We start from the raw sequence: 13783 nt of genomic DNA on the forward strand, positions 1-13783 counted from the left end.
AGCTTTAGATCATAAGCAGTTAAAAATCTAAAAATATGCAAATTTATGAAGGCTTAATTTGATTTGTGAGAAGGAAAAAAAGTGATTTTAGTGTTTGTTTCGCCTTAGGATTCCCTAAATTAGCAAAAAAAAAACTTTAAATTAGGACACTTTCCTACTCTTTCTGTAAAACAGTAAAAAAAAATTTCAAACATTTAATCTTTTTTGAAGAACAAAAAAAAGGTAATGTTTTATATATATATGTAACAGAAAACTTGATCTCTACAACAAAGGAACGAAATCACAAGGCTGAGGAAATATTCAGTAGAACAAACACGTTTTATTGCAGAAGCCAGATACAAATATTTGGAATAACTTGTCCTCTATAGTGATTCTTCCTAATAGGTTTATTCCAGCTGTACATTATTACCCATAGAATATATGATTACAAAGCAAACAGCAACTCAAATATCAAAATGCTGTACAAAAATCACAATGTACAAGAAGTCGGTGTAGACACTACGCTCAGCATACAGGTATAAATAAAACATACAAAAGAGGCACTTAAGAATATTAGAGATACCTGCACACACACAAACACACAATACTGTATGTTTACATATCAATTTCACAAAAAGTCAACATACTGGAATCCATGTTATCATACAATCTACCTGAAAAGGTGCTTTTACAATTATATCAGATGCACTTGGCTGAAGAGTGATGTTGAAACCTTGTCAGCAGGAAGAAAATCTGATTAAGTCAGGAAGAACTGCTTAACCCTTGCATGGCTTTTAATTTCACAGATTTCTATCTATTGCAAGCAGAGAATATTTAATTAATTACACTAAACCTGCCTCCAATATAAACAACTTCAACATTTCCCTCTATGACACTACACACTACGTCCTTAAATTATTACAATATTTGTGCAAAATTATTATTTTAAATTAAAATTTTTATTTATTTGAGCAAAAAGAGCATCAAACTTAGCCCTAAAGAGTGTTTTAAAGTCAAATTCACAGGCTTAAAAACATGGTCAAAAACCTACGCATGAGGTTGGAGTTCACGTTTTCACATGAAGGTAAATTATGGCACAAGTTGACCAGGTGTTGTGTTTATGATGTGCAGCAGATCAGAGAAACCTACAGTGTATTGACTCAGGAAGACAGATTGTCAAAAACATCAAACATACACGTTTCAGTCACAATAACTTCAGTCAAAATCCATTTTTACTGTATTTTTGTTTTTGATTTAAGAACAAAAGGCTTATAGACGACAATACATCCTGTGGTGCTGATAAAGAATCTGTTTTCAGTCACAAATGAACGAATAAATCCTCCTACACTAAACCTCACAATTGATGGAGATGTGTAAAAAAAAATTTATTATCTCATTTTTATTCCAGGAGCACAAAAATTCAACTTGGCGCCTCATCAAATCTTCTTAGTAGCACGTTTAATTCTGTTTTTCATTTTAAAAAGTAATAGAATAGGAATTCATTTGCAAAAAAATAATAATAATTCTGCATTACTTTAGTAGCATGTTTTTATCTTTTGTTTGAAAAGTATTAAAATATATGTTCACCAAAAAATCTAATTATGTAGAAAAACTTCACATGTATCCACAACAATTGGATGGAACTGAACCTTTTTTCTTTACTATGATTTATTATTGAGTTTATTTTCATTTATTGTTTTACTCTTGCCAATTACTTTTCAGTTAGGAATCAATGACCTCCTGTTTCCGCCCGGTGTGAATATAATGAACACACAGGGCCATTTCTCTCAGCCGCTCTTCAAAATGGGAAAGATGAGAAAACATGCCATCAAAGTAAAGCAGAAAATATCGATTTGTCCGTCTCTGCAGGCAGAGGCCACAACCGAAACTGTGATAAAGAAGATCTGAGTTCCTGGGTTTATCCTTAAAAATATTGCCGTCATGTTGCCATGACAACCATTAGAGAATTTTTCTCTCCTACCATCACAAATGTGAACTTTTGCTATTTGCTACTGAGGGACTTTAACTGGAATTGTTTGATTTCTTTTTTTTTTTTTTTGAAGGCACTCATATACGTTAGAATCTTCTATATATTTAAGTGTGATATTATGCTGCTGCAATAAAAAAGAAATTAATTTATACAAGGGGTTTTTACATATCTGTACCAGGGAGGATAATAAAGCACAGAGAGGCAAATTATTTATAAACTGTTTTATGTCTGAAATGCTTTTATTAAATATGTTTATACGCTTGAGGTTAGATTTAATTTAGACTGGATCACATTTCAGAAGTGTAACTACAGTCTGTATGCCACTAAAAGCCTTTCAATTATTTAATTTTTTCTTTTGCATCGCAACCCAAAGGTTCGTTTTTCTCTTTCCTTTTCAGCTGAAACAGTAAAAATCACAGAGTAGATACAGTTTTATCTGATATCAACAGAAATGAGGCTCTTAGGTCGATCTAAAAAACGTTTTCAAAGTATTGCTCGTCTTTTCCCAAGATGTAGAAGCACAAAAAAACCTCTGTGTCCATTTGTCTATTTAACAATGTTTGCCTTCCCATGTTAGCGTCAGAGTGAATCAGTATGCAAGGCAAACATCTCCCCCGTTGTTTCTTTTACTAAAAGTACCGTCCTTTAAACAGAAGTAATATATTGTCTGGTTTGAATGATTTTGAAAAGTAATCAGAAGCTAAATTTAAAAAAAAGACATTATAATCCTAAATATGTGTAACTTGCTTTGCAATTAATTTCTAAGCCCATAACCTGAATTGATTCTAATCCCATGTTTACTAGTTTAAATGTTTCACCAATGTCTTCCTGGGTTTGAGTATCTTATACGTTGCAAAAACACAAAAAATGACCAAGAATTTTTGGTCTAGTTTCTAATGCAAATATCTTAGTACACTTGAAATAAGACAAACTTAAAAGCAGCTTTTCAGCAAGATGTAGGAGCTTGATTTAAGTCAACAATGCGTCAATATTAATTATTTTTTTACTGGGAGATTATTTAATTTATAACAAAACATTTTCCTATTTTATTAGTGAAAGATCTGCCAGTAGAACAAATACTTTCCTTTAAATCAATACCATTTACTTAAAACAAGCTCATGTATTCTGCTGAAAAGTTGAGTTTTGTCTTATTTCACGTTTACTAAGATATTTTCTAGGAGTGCACCGATTTATTGGCCAGCCAATTTATTGGTTTTGATCTCCTTAATTTTGGGAGATCGCTGATCGGCTGATTTTCACGCAGAAGCCGATCTTACACACCGATCTCATCTACCTTGGCAAAGGTCTAAATGTCTTTGACAGACAGACAGGCCCACCAGGTCAAGTCTGCATGTTTACAACAGTCACCCCACTGTTACCAACTCTGTGACTTTCCCTCTTGCTATATTTAGCAACATTTCAGACAAAATGAATTATCAGCCAAAATCAGAATCGGCAAAGTAGGTTTTTTAAAAGATCTGTAATCGGCGATCAGCTAGAAAACAGCAATTGTTGCACCCCTGATATTTTCAGTAGAAACCAGGTAACTTTTTGAGTTTTTGCAGTTTCCTCTCAGAAGGAAGAAGCCTAGCTGAACTCACTCCTCTCTCTTCTCCCGCTAACAAGCATCAGCTGCCCCGGCAACCCGGGCTCATAAGAACCGAGGTCCGGGAAGCCCTTAATCCCTCCACCTACCAGGTCCTGGCACATTATGGCATCATGGGAAGACACATTGATCCGGCTACTTGCTGTGTTCTCCTCCCCCCTCCTGTGGTGCTCCGGTGTGGGAGCAGGAGCTCTGATCCCGCTGCTCCCGCCGCCAACGCCAACGCCACCGCCGCCGCCGCAGGCTCCCTTCTTAGACGGTGGCCCCCAGAGGAAGGCGTGGGCGGGCCTGTAGTGCTTGCGAGCGAACCGAAGCAGGCGACGCCGCGTGGCCGGCAGGCGGATTGTGTAGACGAAGTACTCCAGCACACTGTGCTGCATGTTGGGAAGCGTGCCGCTGCACAGCGACTCCTCCAGGAAGAGGCGAACCAGCGGGGCCTTGAACGCCTCGTAGCCGAGCTCACCGAGGGACTTCAGGATGCGGGTGATCCTCAGGTAGTTGTGGTGGGATCTGAAAAACCAAAACGAGAGGAGAATGAGTTTGGTTGAGGAGAGGAAAACATGCAAATGATTTATGTGCTTTCCTTCTGTTGGGCTGAGAAACAAAGTGGAAAATGCAACAATCTCTGATTTGCTTGGGAATTTTCTTACTATTCTACAATATTGCCTTAAAGATCAGTAGCTGCTTTTCCATTACAATTTGCACAAAACTCCACCAATGTCAAAAAAACCACAATTATCTTATGCCTATTAATTAAGAAACACAGTTAAAATCACACATAAATAAGTTTGTTCAAGCTAAAAACAGACTGCGCCATCATCCTCCTACCACTTCCTATTGACATTTTTGTCATTTCTGCCAGTAATAACATTCAGTTATTGATCACAACTCGTGTGATGTAATATGTATTTATTTTGTAGTTTTGCCAAACACACTAATTTCAATAATGCCAAAAACCTAGCGTAAAAACTTATCGAAAAAGATGTATTTTTAAAAATTGCTGTTTTTATTGGGCAAATTTGTTTTCATAATTCCCATTTGTGCAGTTATATATAGTACTTTCTTATTTAAAGTACTTCACAGTCAGTGTTCAAAATGGTCTCGTTATGAATCAGTTAAATTAATAAGAAAATAAAAGTCAAAATGTTGACCTAGTATGTTGGATGAACATTACATAACAGTAAAACTTCATATAACACCAATACTGAGAATCCAGATACTTATTCTGTCGATAAAACTTTATTTTTTGTCTGGTGCTTTTAACGTTCCCTAAATAAAATCTGAAAGACTAGTCCACCACATGCACAAACTTTTGCATATTTTGCCTCAGAAGCAACAGATAATTGTGTTTTACATGCAGGTGTTTGTTTCTGGAAGTAAACATGATGACATTTTACACTCCATGAAACAAACTGAATCTCCAAAAATTGAAGTCTTTAAGCCGTCTGTCTCTTGAATTAAAAACATGCTGCTTCGCATTTGGCTCCTGACGGGGGAGCAATCAAGATGCATCCAAGTTAGAACCATTACCTTCCTAAAACATGGAAAACGCAGCAAACGGCGAGCTAACGATGGGCTTCCCTGCACAAATTCAGCAATCCATCACCCAGCGCCTGCTGCACAGCGTGCTCTGTGGCCGTGTGGGCTTACTCATTAAGGTGCTGGAAGCGTTCCTGCCAGTTGGGGGCCCGAGCGACGTTGCCGCTTTTATCTAGCAGTTTGACGCCATAAAAATCCAGCATCATGGAATAGGCCGCCAGGAACCGCCGCTTTGCTTCCCGAGTGCTTTGGAATTCCTGATGGGTTCAAAGACAGCGGGTCAGACGAGCGCTGCGTTTTTGTTTCACAGCAGCTAATCGAAACAACGAAGACGAAAGTGGAGCTACTTACTTTGATCTCCTCCTGAGTCAGTTCATGTGCGTAGAAGTTGAGCCCTTGTTCTCTTAATGGGAACAGCCTGGGACACGAGAGGAGAAATCCAGGTTACAGGAAGTGGATGGGAAGATGATTACTTAGGGAATAATAGTGATAATTGGTTGGAGCGTCGCAGCACGTTTTATTGCTGTTCACTGTGGAAGGAACAAGATTTGCTCACTCATCCTTTACTAAGGAGGCAACTGCAAGTTCATCTTTTAAAATAACAAACTCTAAGATTCACATCTCACATATTAAACCACCAAAGTTTGAACCCTAATCTGAGGTAGATTTTAGTGATCGAGTTGCTTAGCTACAAGACAAGTTATTTAAATTACCTTGTTAAATGTTAGTGGGTACTATGAAGAGGCTCACGAGTGGCAAAATCTTTTTTGAGAACTTTGCCACGTTTTATTTTGTGGTAAAATTTAAAGGGTTTTCCACTCAGGACTGAACAGCCGTTACAAACTAATACTTTTAAGAGAACATATACTCGCTCTAAACTTAACTGCCTACGTTTAAAAGTTACACTTTGACAATTTAAGCTTTAAACTGTCCAGGCAACTCACTCTCTCTGGTTGCTTCCCAGTTTGATAACAGATAAGTGCCCAACCTTAACTGAGAAGTGCTGCAGATTTCTTAAACCTGCGCACAAATAAACGGTTTTCAACATAAACACAAATTTATTTTAATTTCATGTTTCTCATCATAATCAGAAATGCACATTTTTGGTTTAACAGGTCTCCACTCACCACTGAATGTAGGTGTGATTGTGCTCCAGTTTGTCGTAGTCGCCTCTCCACTTTGAAAGTATCTCCTCGATGTAAATACCTGAAAAGAGGACGAGGATGAGTAGCTGTTGCACGCGTTTCTTCATCGCTCACGCTTCTGCTGTAACCCAGAGTCAGTCTGCTAACCTTTAACCCAAACAAAACTCAGTAAGTTCATAGCTTCTTACCATCGGGCACCAGGGGGATCTTGTTCATGTAGAAGCGCAGATTTCGATATTCGTTGGGCTGCCGGGACTTTCTAAAGTTCTGCAACGAACACATAAAAACTGGATGTCTACGTGCGTATGTGTGTAGGAAGAAGAAAGGAAAATATATCATCCACGTTTTTTGGGAACATGCATGGGTGCATGAATGTACCGGGTAGCTGTGACGGTATTTGTAGAGATCCCTGGCGGCGTAAAAACTCCTCTTCATCTTCGGAGCAGACTCTGGGGAGTCAGTCAGCTGAAAGAGGAAGACAATGAATAAAATAAAGACCAAATGAAAAAAGACAGTTGAAAGAGAAAAGTAAAAAAAAAAAAAATGCAGGTCCAGAATAAAATAAATAAATCATTCCTTGTTAGAGCAGATGGAGGATAGCTCTTACATGCCGTTCAAATGATTTAAAAGCATTTGCTCTCTTTTGAGGTCAAGTGCTGTCATCATTCATCCGTTTCTCAACAGCAAAGGAGGCCAACGCATATCAGTGCCGCGCTGCAGGCCCCTCAAAAAGATCCTGCATGTGGATTATGGGCGTATTTAACTACTTATAGGGACTTACTTCGCAGAAACCTGTTTATACTCTGCAAATCATCAAGAAGTGACGTTAAACAATACTTTCTCTGATAGATAGGGTATCTGTGGACTGGAGCAGTGGTTTTCTTAACAAGAATGGGTACCAGTAGAAGGCTGGACTGGGTCTTTTATACTTTTTTAGGTTTTAACTGGAATTTTGTTTGATTTGGAAATGTTTACAGTTTTTCAGAATCAATGTAAAATTATTATTTTCTTAATAAATAAACTCGTAGCAACTGGATTTTTAGTAACGCTAGCTGCGCTAGTCGCCTATATACTTCAAGAAATCCAACTACTAGGTAGAAAAAAAACTAAATGTGTGTCCAGTTTAACAATAATAAGCTGTTTTATGACAACTGCTCTCTCATACATGTAGCGTGAAATTGTTTCTGCTTTGCAGAAAACAAAACTCCCCTAAAATACTCTTAAAAATGGTACATATATAAAAACTAAAAAGGTTGGAATTAAGTGACAAAATAAAAATTTGTGGTTTTTTTTATTAAAATTCCACACATCCTTAAGAAAGTCACTTATATTTATAATAGCACATTAAAATTTCATCAACATTTTGAACAAAATTTACTGTTTTTTATAGGTGAAAAATGTTGATAGCTACCTTTGTGTTCAAAGAGACCGTCTGACTTTAAAAATGTAAAGTTCTCAATAAAAATGAAAGTTAATGTGCTCATCATGTTGGTAAAAATTATTAAACCTGAAAAAATATAGTCGAAATTAAAAGGTAAACAAAAGCCTATGTGTTTTTGTCTTGTACATCAGGAAAACTAATTACTGCAAGTATTAGCTTCGCAACAACTAAGAATAAACGTAGCACAGATCTCAAGAGCAATATCTGAGTTCCTCAGAATTTGAATGCATGTTATTTAAAATGTAGTACCATATCAAACATGAAGATTGTTATTAAACATAATTGTTGCCATTAACTTTGCTTTTCTTTCCCATAGACTGTGTGGGTCTTTCTTCCTGTTAACACTATATTGCTGCTCTGCACAGTCACCCCATGCTTGCATTGTTTGGTGATACAAATTTAATGAAAATCCAGACAGTTACTGTCATCGCATGGTTCACTAAATCAGACTGAAATTATTAGAAATGTAAGCGCTAAATTATCTGAATCATCAACCGACTCTGAACTGATCTAACTGGGGTTACATTTAAACCATTATTCTATGAATAATGAAGTTTGCCCTCAGTTTGGCCTTGTCGGAACACAGTGCGCCGCTGACGGGACACAGGGAACCGCACCGTAACCCTCCTACAACCCCGCCGCCTGCATCACACTCCCCTCCGCTTCCTCCGTGTACCTGCAGGGCAGCGTCCCCGCCGTGTCCCGCGGCTCGCTCGCTCTCCGCCGGGCTGACGGAGTCGGAAATGCCGCTGTCGTCTTCAGCCGTCGGCTCATCGCTCTCCGAGTCCGATCCCCACGTCGAGTCGCATTCCTCAACGGTGCTCGGCTCCTTGAAACGCCAGCTGCCCACCAGGTTTCCCATTGACAACACATGCAACTCCTGCCCTCTCTTTTTGTCCTTTCGCCTGCACAGGACGCTACATCGTTTATATTAACGCTGCCTCGGTGCGGGGGATTCAGTGCGGGGCTTTTAAACGGCATAAAAAAGGGGGAAATTCCACATCAGCAGCTATGATGCGCGTTTCGGTATGGGGGGTGATTAGTGCCGCCGAGAGGAAGGGGGAGGTCTTAAAGACACAGACATCACTAGTCGATGAAGAAGAGAGGCCAATGAAAATAGTAGACTACTAGAAGAGCTGTAATATAATAAAATAGGACATTAATTTATTATGTGAAGACATTTTTAATTAAATTAAACTTTGTTTGAAATATTTTTTTATGCATTAGATATGTAGATCAGTGTTAGAAATGTGAATTTATTATAAAACTATGACCCATAAAGAAGAATATCAGGTTCATTCTGAGGATGAGTGGACAAAGATTTGTTTGTAATATTGAAGATGTGTCTTTCAAACCTTAAAGGGCCAGTGTTATTCCTTTTTATAGAATAATCAAGGAACTATGTTACCTTCAGTTGTTACAAAAATAAAAAATTTCCAGTTCTGGAAAAAGCAAAGAGCCCACTGCACTGAACCCCATTGAAATTAATATCCAACCAAATATTGATTTCTGAACTCTTCCTGAGTTAAAACATTAGTATTGTTGTTTCTAAATTAATATAAACTTGTTTTCTTTACATCATCTTAGGTCTGAAAGGACTGCATCGTTTTCATTATATTGACCATTTCTCATTTTCTGCAAATAAATCCTAAATTTTTGCTTGGAATTTCAGAAACATGTTGTCAAACATAAACATATAAAAGAGTAAAATCAGAGAAATTGATCATTTTCAGTAGTCTCTATTTTTTCCCAGATGCGGTCTGAATAGACGGGGTCATTTAGACCCGGTGGGATAGCACTGACCATCTATGCGCCTTTACAAGTTTTTTTTTGTGTGTGTGGTTTTGGAAACTGACGATCTGACAGGACAATGCCACCGCTTCCCCATTGTCCGACCGTGTCATTTGCTGCGCTCGCGCTAAAGCCGCAGGAAAGTTGAAAGGAATTTCACTCCATACTTTAACGCTTTGAAATTGGGCCTCCGTCTCTTTAAGAAAATCATCACTACATTGCTCCTCTATTAGCACTTTAACAGCGCTTTAACCAGCGTTTCACTGAGAAGAAGCTTGTATGATGAGTTCTTTGATAAAGGACGCCCAGAGTCTATATTCATGTGACTTTCATGGCGACAATGATAAGAAGTGAACTTTGGTCAGATATGGGCACTTAAAGTCGTAAATATAACTTTAAGTGTTTCATACCAAACATTTAAAGTTACATTACCTTGACGGGAGACTTTATTTACAGGGGCTGTATTATGCAAAATAGACTTTTTTGAGCTTTACATCATGTTATAGTGTTATTCCCTCATCAAAAACATAATTCTTAATTCCTTCATGCATGTTTGAGAAATCCTTTCATCTCCATGGCAACCATTCAGTTGTGCAAAATGTCTGGGTGGACCTTGCTCCGCCTTCGAAACACAGCTCCTCCTCCTCAGGGCTGCAGTTTCCAAGCTGTCAAACTTCTGCCAGACAGAGCAGCCCTCCCCCACGACTCCCCCACTCAGCTCCTTCAGACTAGCCAGCAGCAATTAGCAAACACCTGTTGGAACTGCACATCTGCTGAGCTCATTGTAGAAGCTACTTTTCAGTGCCCCGTTGGTAAAAACATCATTAAAAGGTGTTAGAGGCCCAATTTCAATGTGTTAAATTACAAAGTCAAATTTTTTTTACACCATATTTGATTTGTAGGGTTTTTATAGCAACTGAATTTAACAACATTACTTGATTCTGCTATAAGATGTCATTATGTGCCTGGAAAACATAGTAGTACCTCTTTAATATGTAAGGTTCTGATGAAAGGTTATAAATGGTTAATATTTTACCTGCAGTCATGTAAAAATTCAAATTAGTGATCTTTGGAGGCTGAAGCTGAAAACTAAAAAGGGGCCAAATTCAAAATGGACAATTTTAATTAATGATAAGTCTGAAAAATGTCTTTGTTAGTTGAAAATGATATTTCAGTGTTGCAATACCTTTCTGTCAGACCAGAAACACGTAACATGTTTCCTTCCCAGTCGATGTTTCGTAGAGAAGGTCAATGGTGTTGCATTAACTTCTTCTACATTAATTTCTCACCTAAATAATCATGGGACTTTATTGTATATAAATAAACAACTAATCTTTAATTTAACACTTTAAAGATGTAAGGATTTCTCATGAAACTCTTGAGAAAAAGCTGGACAGTTTTACTAAAGATAGGGAGATCGGTTGGGTTCTCCAACGATGAGTAGAAATCCGACATACTATCAAAGGCCAGTTTGATACAAATCAGACTTTTTGAATCAACCTTGAAAAGTACCTAAGAGCTCAGCGCAAAAAACATTTTTTCTGTCATTTAGCCAACCTGGAGGCTGGAACGAGGCCTCACCTGTAGGGTGTTTGGCAGACTCAACCTCTAACATTGACGTGACTTTGACCATAAGGTCTGTCTGGCAACCCTGCTGCGGCTTCGGACGCTGCTGTGATGAGAGAAACTAAGGGTTTTCCTGAAGTCGCGGTAAAAACTTAGCTTGTGTTAAAAAGAAGAAGAAGAGTCGGAGAATTGGGAAACCAAGTGAAACTGTGGAATGAGACAGTCGAGACTTGAAGGACCCTAGAGAATCATCAGAGTGGTTTTTGTTGTGAGCAAATACAGGAACTGGAGATTCAGGAGTTTTGCTTTTGCAACACTACAGGAAGTTTCATCCAACGACACTAAAACATGAAGCCGTTTAGTAAAGAACTGTCACTTTTAACGAGATAATCCACATTTATCTGTTTTTCACAATAAAAACATGCAACAAGTCAGTGTCATTTCAATAACTGCACAAGTTTTACCGCTTCAAATGAGCCATAAATTAAACGTACAGTAATTTAATGTAATAATGTATTAATTTAACACTCGGTTGAGGTAAAACAGTAATTTCCTTTTATGTGTTCTGATGATCTGAGGATGGTACAAACAACATGAGAACATGAGAGCACTGCATTAAAATGTGGAGATCTGGATTTGACGGCACAGAAGTAAACTCAGCTTGAATTTGTTGAGATATTGTGAGCATTTTTTCAAAAGTTTATGGCCAAGTACAAATCCAACAAAGTATTTCAGAAAAGCAACAAGGTAATACTTTGTTTGTAGTGAGACTGAAATGAAGATGAAGGAGCCTTTATGAATGTCTATGACTGTTGTCATGAAGTATCATTTGGTAAATAATGAAATTTTTAATGCAAAGTGGAATTACAATGGTTAACTTTGCAATTTTCTGTAAATGGCAACACTTTTAAAGCAAAGTTGCATTAAAACTTGCATTACCAAAACGTTGTTGAATCTATAATTTATACTTTTTTTTCATACATCATCTGCAGCTTGGCTTGTTTTTTTATGAATAGTGAAATTATTTATGATGCATCATGTAGTTTTTGAAATTCATTAAAAACATAGTCGCCTAATTTTAGGATTTGACTGGGATAAGCATAAAAATATTTATGAGGGAAATTAAAAAATGGCAAGTTTACTTATAATTTAGCACAACAGCAAACAATTAGGCAGGAAAGTAAACACATTCAAAATTTATATAAAATAGCTACTTAATTCTAAGGTTTTATGGATCAGAAGATTATTAAAATCATCCAATCTATACCAGGTTAGAAATAATTATCACACAAAGACGATGTCAAATTGAAAAAGTTTTTCCACATGATTTAAGAAGACATATGCTGCGAGTCAAACTTAACTATTAATATTATCTCTTTAACAAACACATTCTGTCTATTTGCTTTTCTGAACCAAAGTGCAAACCCTCAACATCTCCATCTCAGACTCAGTTTGCCACACTTTGCATTTTAAATGTTACGTTTAATCTAAGAATAACTAGAAAAACATTGAATATGTGTGTTTAGAAGGAGAAGAACAACATTAGTTGCAATTTTATCCAAAGAAGCAAACATCATGGTACAAGAAGACTCTTCAACTTTAAATCAAATAAATAAAATTTGGTCACAGTTGATTATTATAACAACAAAAGTTGTTTTGAATAGAAAAAACCGTTTAGTTTTTAGTTATTTATTAATGTATTACATCTGAACCACAGGTCCATGCTTATTCGTTATTCTGTTTTTATTTATTTTCTATCTTTGTGTTTCTGACTGCCTGTCACTTTGTTGCCTTTGCGTAGAAATGTCCTCTTTATTGGGGCAAATAAAGGATATTTCTATTCTATTGTTTTAGGTTGCACTTACCCCATTCACCACAAGAGGGCACTGTTCCCATACGCTACTGTCAGCCACATTGTGTTTATTCTTTGATTGTATTAATTTTGCAGGATTGAACTCACCGCACAGTGCAGCCAAAAAGTAGTAGCAGTTATAAATAAAGCTGCATTCATGTTATCACAGCACCAATTCTGAATAATGTTTACTAAAAAAATCTAACCAATAGTTTATATCTATCTTATTGAGTTCTTTTTCATTCTCAATCTGGTCAGTAACTTTCATCCAGGAAGGAAATTTACACAAAAGCAGCAGTCCAGGAGTACAAAGCAACATTTCAGAACCGTCACTGCAGCAATTTATTTCCACAGAAAGTTTATGATAAATTTCTTGGACATCCTAATAACAAAAATAGACTTGAAGTGAAACATTTCTGGGATGTGTTTTTGCTGCATCATTCTAGAGCTGGTTGGTTTTATCTTCAGTAACTTCACTGCAGTGGATAAATACGAGGTGTTTCAAGGGGTTGCCTGCTTGGCTCTGTTTGTGTGTGTGTGTGTGTGTGTGTGGGTGGGTGGGTGTGTGCGCGTGTGTGGGTGTGTGTGTTTGAAAAGCTCTTATACTGCTGCAGCTGAGCTGGCAGTAATAAAGCAACTTAGAACATAATTACCTGGCATAGTATCTGGTGTGAGAAGCAAAAAAAAGAGCTTTCCTGAACCTCATGGGTCACAAATCACAACTTAGCCTATTCCCATCATGCTTCTTTCCTTTTAAGTTTTGATGATGTTGAAATATTTGACAAGGCCGTTGTTTCCCTTTAATCATTTCCTTTTTCTTTGCATAATGTATTGCTTTCTTTGGTGTTTATTATTCCAGATTGAGTCCAAAGAA

At 37.2% G+C, this 13783-nt stretch overlaps 1 protein-coding gene across 1 annotated transcript; it reads right to left on the reverse strand.

The window, feature by feature from the left end:
* Positions 1–299: 299 nt before the first annotated feature.
* On the reverse strand, positions 300–8772 carry ogfrl1 (opioid growth factor receptor-like 1). Its single transcript, XM_044136377.1, has 7 exons — positions 8377–8772; positions 6638–6724; positions 6448–6526; positions 6242–6320; positions 5466–5532; positions 5226–5371; positions 300–4085 (listed from the first exon to the last, which is right to left on the reverse strand). The coding sequence occupies exons 1-7, from the start codon at positions 8560–8562 to the stop codon at positions 3557–3559; spliced, it is 1173 nt and encodes a 390-aa protein (XP_043992312.1). The 5' UTR covers positions 8563–8772; the 3' UTR covers positions 300–3556.
* Between the last annotated feature and the right edge of the window lie 5011 nt (positions 8773–13783).

This window comes from Gambusia affinis, linkage group LG13 (assembly GCF_019740435.1).
Source record: "Gambusia affinis linkage group LG13, SWU_Gaff_1.0, whole genome shotgun sequence".
NCBI lineage: Eukaryota > Metazoa > Chordata > Actinopteri > Cyprinodontiformes > Poeciliidae > Gambusia > Gambusia affinis.

Excerpts from the sequence above, each read along its gene's own strand:
- ogfrl1 (XM_044136377.1), bottom strand. The coding sequence starts at position 8,562 with ATGGGAAACCTGGTGGGCAGCTGGCGTTTCAAGGAGCCGAGCACCGTT. Across the intron at positions 5,533-6,241 it reads AATCACACCTACATTCAGTG|GCTGTTCCCATTAAGAGAAC; the intron begins GTGAGTGGAGAC and ends CTCGTGTCCCAG. Across the intron at positions 5,372-5,465 it reads TGACTCAGGAGGAGATCAAA|GAATTCCAAAGCACTCGGGA; the intron begins GTAAGTAGCTCC and ends TGAACCCATCAG.